General features: G+C 36.1%; 1 protein-coding gene across 1 annotated transcript in view; it reads left to right on the top strand.

Annotated features, from left to right (window-relative positions):
* The window catches only part of LOC121870798 (phosphatidylinositol phosphatase PTPRQ-like), a 105605-nt gene that overhangs the window by 2389 nt on the left and 97216 nt on the right, over nt 1-6000 (top strand). The window contains exons 2-3 of the mRNA XM_042372766.1: nt 4011-4271; nt 5253-5537. Coding sequence (XP_042228700.1) covers nt 4011-4271; nt 5253-5537 — 546 coding nt within the window. The remainder of the gene's footprint in view (nt 1-4010; nt 4272-5252; nt 5538-6000) is intronic.

Raw genomic sequence — 6000 nt, 5'->3', positions numbered from 1 at the left:
GAATCCTACCCCAAGTTATTAACAAATAAAGGAACAAATAGGGAACACGGCAATAATTATCCTCACCAAAAACCTACTCCACCAAATGCACTTGAAAAAGTAAGAACAGTTGAAATAAGTGAATCACAAGAGGGAAGATAATTAATTAATTCAATTTATGTTCGAAAGGGAGTAATGACTAGCAAACATGAATTTAAGGGAATAAGTAATTGTATAATAAAATAAGAGTGATGCCGGAAGGGCGAAAATATACTGTAAGGAGTTAGACCAAACAAATATTACTTAACATTACTATATTACACAAGACATACGAAATATATATATACAACAATCACTACAAAATGATTATCCCTACCAAACAGGAGATTCCTTACCACCAGGATCCCTTCCTAGGCCTAACTAAACGTGTCACTAATACCTGATACCCCTAGGGCATTGCACAAGACTGGATAAAGCACTAGACAAGGGTCAAGGCTAGAGAACGAATGGACACGTCTAACCTATGCCACGGATTTTCGCTACTGGGGTGGTGTGGGTACGCCGAGGAGCGCGTCTCACATGATCCAGACATTTGCTAGATATTTTTTATAATTAATTAATACTCTCTAGATTTGAACTTAACAGAGTAAGACAATGATGCATATTAATAACATACATAAATATACAATTAACCTAAGTAACTAAGAACAATAATAATATAATAAGTACAATTAACAAATTATTAGTAGCTTGTGTGAAATGGAAGCGTGAACATCTGCCTCACGCTATGCGAGTTCCCGAGCGCTCAGGCATGTGACAATATATATATATATATATATATATATATATATATATATATATATATATATATAAAATATATATATATATATATATATATATATATATATATATATATATATATATATATATATATATATATATATACATATATATATATATATATATATATATATATACAGTATATTAGTTCTTGATTTGATAAGTGGCAGGGCTGAAGTAAACACTTTGTTGGTTTTGTTTTATTGTAGAAAAATATAGTTTCACAGGTACTAAGTTCAGTTGAGAGTATATTGTACCTTCTCTGCTATGGGAAATGTCTTAGTGCACTTTTATGGGAGAGCACTTAAGTGAGGTGTTCACTGAGTAACAGGTGATATGATAGTCCCTCTCTCTCACCAGGGAGGGGTAGTTGTCAAGCGTTCCTCACAGGATGTTGGTGTTGAAAAGTGTTGACCCAGCTTGACCTCACTCGCTCCATGGAGGAAATGTCAACTCACCAATTGATTCATACTCATGGATGTATGACTTGGTGAATACATGGGTAATATACATTTGGGTATATATTTATATAATACAATTTGTGCTATTACACTATTAATGCCAAACACGAAGTCCTGGGTACTATGGGACCGAGTAACATTAATGGAAGGAGATGGTTACACTTCTTGGAGGAGTTTGATGAAATTGAAATATTGGGGAATCATGAGCCTACCCACATACATAGAGGAAGGTTAGATTATGCAGTATGTTTTAATACATGTGGAATAAGAGCGCGAAGGCTGAGAGAGTTAAGGATTTGCTTGGTGATCATTTTGCATTACGATTTCTATACATGTTAACAAAATACAGAAGTTAATTAAGAGGAAAAGATATTGATTGCCGGAAGACAAAAAACAGGATCTGATCACTACTATAAAGGATTGGTATACAGATTATGAACCAAAGGATGTTGATAGCTTTCATGATGAATTATTACATATTATTGATTCCGTTTTGACGACAGGTAGGTGTAGTTATAAAGGAGAAATAAATCATGGGAAACGTAATATGTATGTTAATGACGAATTGGTTCAGGGCTGGAGTAAACTCCTTTAAATGGTGCAAAGAGAATAAAGTGTAAATCCAAATGATAATGAAGTCAAGCAAGTACTGAAAGAAACTGCAAAAATGTGTAGTGAAATCAAGCAAGAGGTGCGGAATGAAAACTGCACAGACTTTTTAGGGAAAATCGCTGAAGGCAAGAGCTGGGTGACAAATGGAAGGAATTGAATAAAGTGCGAGGTGTTCGAAGCAAGGGCAACAGCTACGCTGACCCACAATGCAAGGCCAGTCAACTTAGTAGGGGATGGGCCCTGCTAGTTTTGCCGAATTACCTCAGTGTGTGTAGACCTCATTACAAAGTAAGAGTAGACTTAGGCGTGAGTTAATATATATGCTGATGATATACTTTTACAGTGTAAAAGTTTTGAAAAACATGCAAGAGGCTTTAGAGTGTAGATGCATTGAGTACACTTTGGTGTAGAATGGACCTTGTAATTAACAATAAACTAAATATAAAAACAGAAATTAGGAACAGGGGGATTTATTTTTGAATGGATTAAGGCTAGAAAAAGTTGATGCTTACACATACCTTCGGATGTATATTGGGTAAGGCCAACAGTAAAGTACGTGAGATGCAATACCAGGAGAATGCATGTAAAGAACGTTGAAGACCTTTAGGAGCTTTGGCATGGAAGGTATTCCTATTTTAAGGATGTTTTATATCAGTACTATACGTTCAGTTATTGACTATGCAGCTCCCATCCTTATAATGTATATTATTGTAAGAAAGTTATTCAAAAGCTTGAAGTGATACAAAACGAGGTGAATCGGCTGCTTGTGCAATTAACCAGTCCGTTCACATATATTTATTATTTGGGTTTAAGTAACGAAACCCAAACGGTAGTTCCTTTGTTTTATTATAAAAGGGTTGTATATATAATTCCTGAGTGTAGATCGACCGTAAGTCTCACTGTATAGGAGTGAATGAGAAGGGGACGGCGTTTATGTATTATAAGCGTTAGGTCACGTCCTTACAATATAAGTTGATGTGAGCGACTGAAGCTTGAGGGCCTCGCAGTGTGGGCTTACAGAAATGCTGACTATGGGTCTCGCCCTCTTGGGAGAGTTGCCCGCTCACGTTTCCAACTCATGTCTTACTCATAGACAGTGGAAAGTTACATGGTGGTGAATCTGAATATAATATCAGATGTATTGACCCATTTATATAATATGGTCTGTTGATGAGACAGGGGCCCATTACATCGCTCGGTCACCTACCAGCCGAGCTCCGTGAGGCCTAAATAACTCACAGAGTACAGTACATCCTAGACAACCCTAACCATGTTACAAACAGATATGTAGACACTAAGCTGGGGATTATACTACTGTAGGGGTATTAGCTACTACAGGGGACCTAGACTTTAGTGTCGTACGGGTTAGTATGTTATGAACAATGTTGAATTTGGATGATACTGCCCTGTAATAACAGAACAGGAACATAATACATAATTGCCAGAATTAACAAAATAGAGGGAATTGTAAGACTTGGTAGTGCAAATTCCCGTGACAGGTAAAATGGCAAGTTATTTTCCAAATCAGCAAAATGTGTCTCGTTCAAGAAAGCTAAAACGTTTAATTTCTCTGATACTATTTGAATATCCTTAATAGTGAAATTCATTATAGGAAGTTGAATTAAAGCAGACTTGAGTTTTCGATTTAAAGCAAACTGCTGATGAGTAGGCAAGGTCCGTAATATACTACAAGTGATTTCACAGTAATCAGGCGGTGAGCAGTGGAGGAGCACCATACAAGAAGGTGTCAATACTTTCGAGTTAGCAAGACTGCATAACGAGGTAGACGCCAACGCCGGAAAGAGGCTGCTGCCACCCCCGCACTAGATGTAGCTCCACAGGTGCAGCATCTGTGATCGACCCTGCCGGTCCCGTATCGGCCTCTTTAGTCACCTCAGAACTCACCAACCTAGGTGACATCCTTAATAACTCATATCATTGTATCATACCTGGATGAACGTCATACTCGATTCCGAGTGACAGCAAAGTAGTAGTAGTGTGTGTGTGTGTAATAGAAGGATTGTACTTACTATATCTGTTTACTACATTATTTATAACAGCCGTGAAAATTTATGCTTAAAATTTCACTGTATCTTTTATATAATTTTTCTCCAACAGACAATTCAGACCTACAGCTGTCAGCGGGAGCAGACTATATAAAAGCTTCGTGGTTGAAGGAGTTTAAAGCGACCTCCTACAGTATCAACTGGACACCCAAAGATCACGGCGGGACGTACACTATGGACGGTGGTAACAATATTAGCTATACGATCACAGACCTTCAGCCGTGTACTGACTACACTGTCACTGTCCAGCCGATGAAGAACAGCAGTAAAGAAGGCCTGCCTCTTACAGCGACTACAACAACAACCATCGCTGGTATTTTTTTTTAGTTTTTACCTTTAATTATTTTTTTTAATATTTGTTTATTTTTCGATTTGTACTAAGAATGGCCTGTTAACGTTCTCTTTTATTTGCAAATTATTGCATTAAAGTTATGAATTAGACTTGCAAATCCTTTGACAACAATAGTGATTTATTAGGACAAAAATATGACTCCGCATAGGACGTTGACACAGGCACCTATAAAGTATATTATAATTAATACACAGACATATTTAAGGTTCAGAATATTATTGACACACATACATAATATATAAAGTGTATTATAGTTGACACACAGACATAATAATAGTTGACACACACATACATATTATAAAGGGTATATTATAGTTGGCACACACACACAATATATAAATAAATTATTGTTGGCACACATACACATACATATTATATAAGGTCTATCATAGTTAACACATCCATATTATATACTATAGTTGACACACACACACATATAAGATATAAAATACTGTAGCCAGATATACTGTATATAAGATATATTATAATTAATACAGAATCATGTAAGATATGTTATAGTTGACACAGACACACATAAGGTATATTATAGTTGAAACAGACACGTATCCTATAATGTATTATATAAATTACACAAACAGTTTCACAGTCAATAGAAGTAACAAACGTGTAGACAACGTTTCCTTTAACACTTTTGGAGTGAATCAATTGAGTTGATTTCATTTGACTGCCTTATTTTGTTGGTCGAGTGAACCAACTATCGCAAGCTCTGGTCAGTCTGGTGGCTACAATAATATAATTATAAAATGATAAACAATTATAATTTTATGTTAAATTAATCACTTGGCAATATGCAGTGTTACTGTATGGTTTTAATTTAGAAATATACAGATAACAGATTTTACACTGAAATGAACTAATACCAGTAATGAGCATCCGTATTGCCAAACACCTATAATTCACTGTTGTACATTATCCCATCAGACCCTGATCCGAAGCTAAAGGTCGTCACGGTGAAAAGTCAGTCCTCCACTCAGCTGTTCGTGAACTGGACCGCGGCACAAGGCGTTGGAAACTGTTGCGTCACCTACCTGATCACCTGGGGGCCCGCCAGTAAGGCTCATGGTGGTGGTTCAGCTACCACCACCTCCTTGAACTACTCCATCACCCAGCTGGACACCTGGACCATCTACCACGTGTGTGTGGCCGCCCAGACTCGTACAGACTACAATAAGGACACATGTGCCGACGGAAGGACAGACGAGGACGGTAAGTGTGCATAATAATAATAATAATAATAATAATAATAATAATAATAATAATAATAATAATAATAATAATAATAATATTATTATTATTATTATTAATATTAATAATAATAATAATAATAATAATAATAATAATAATAATAATAATAATAATAAGAAGAAGAAGAAGAAGAAGAAGAAGAAGAAGAAGAGACACTGGACAACACAGTGCCCTGAGTCACATGTTGCAGAAAACATTCAAAAGTTGTATGTTTATCGTGTATGTTGTGTGAAGGTTAAGTGACATGATACACTGGCTAGGTGACATTTGGTGTGAATGTTAAGTAACGTGATACACTGCCTAGGTAACATCTTGTGTGTCGTGTGAATGTTAAGTAATGTGATACATTGCCGAGGTGAAATGTTGTGTTAATGTTAAGTAACATGATACATTGTCTAGGTGGCGTGTCGTGTGAATGCTAAGT

Source organism: Homarus americanus, unplaced genomic scaffold (genome assembly GCF_018991925.1).
Source record: "Homarus americanus isolate GMGI-L3 unplaced genomic scaffold, GMGI_Hamer_2.0 scaffold32583, whole genome shotgun sequence".
In the NCBI taxonomy this organism is placed as follows: Eukaryota; Metazoa; Arthropoda; class Malacostraca; order Decapoda; family Nephropidae; genus Homarus; species Homarus americanus.
This window is presented reverse-complemented; position numbering and strand designations above follow the sequence as displayed.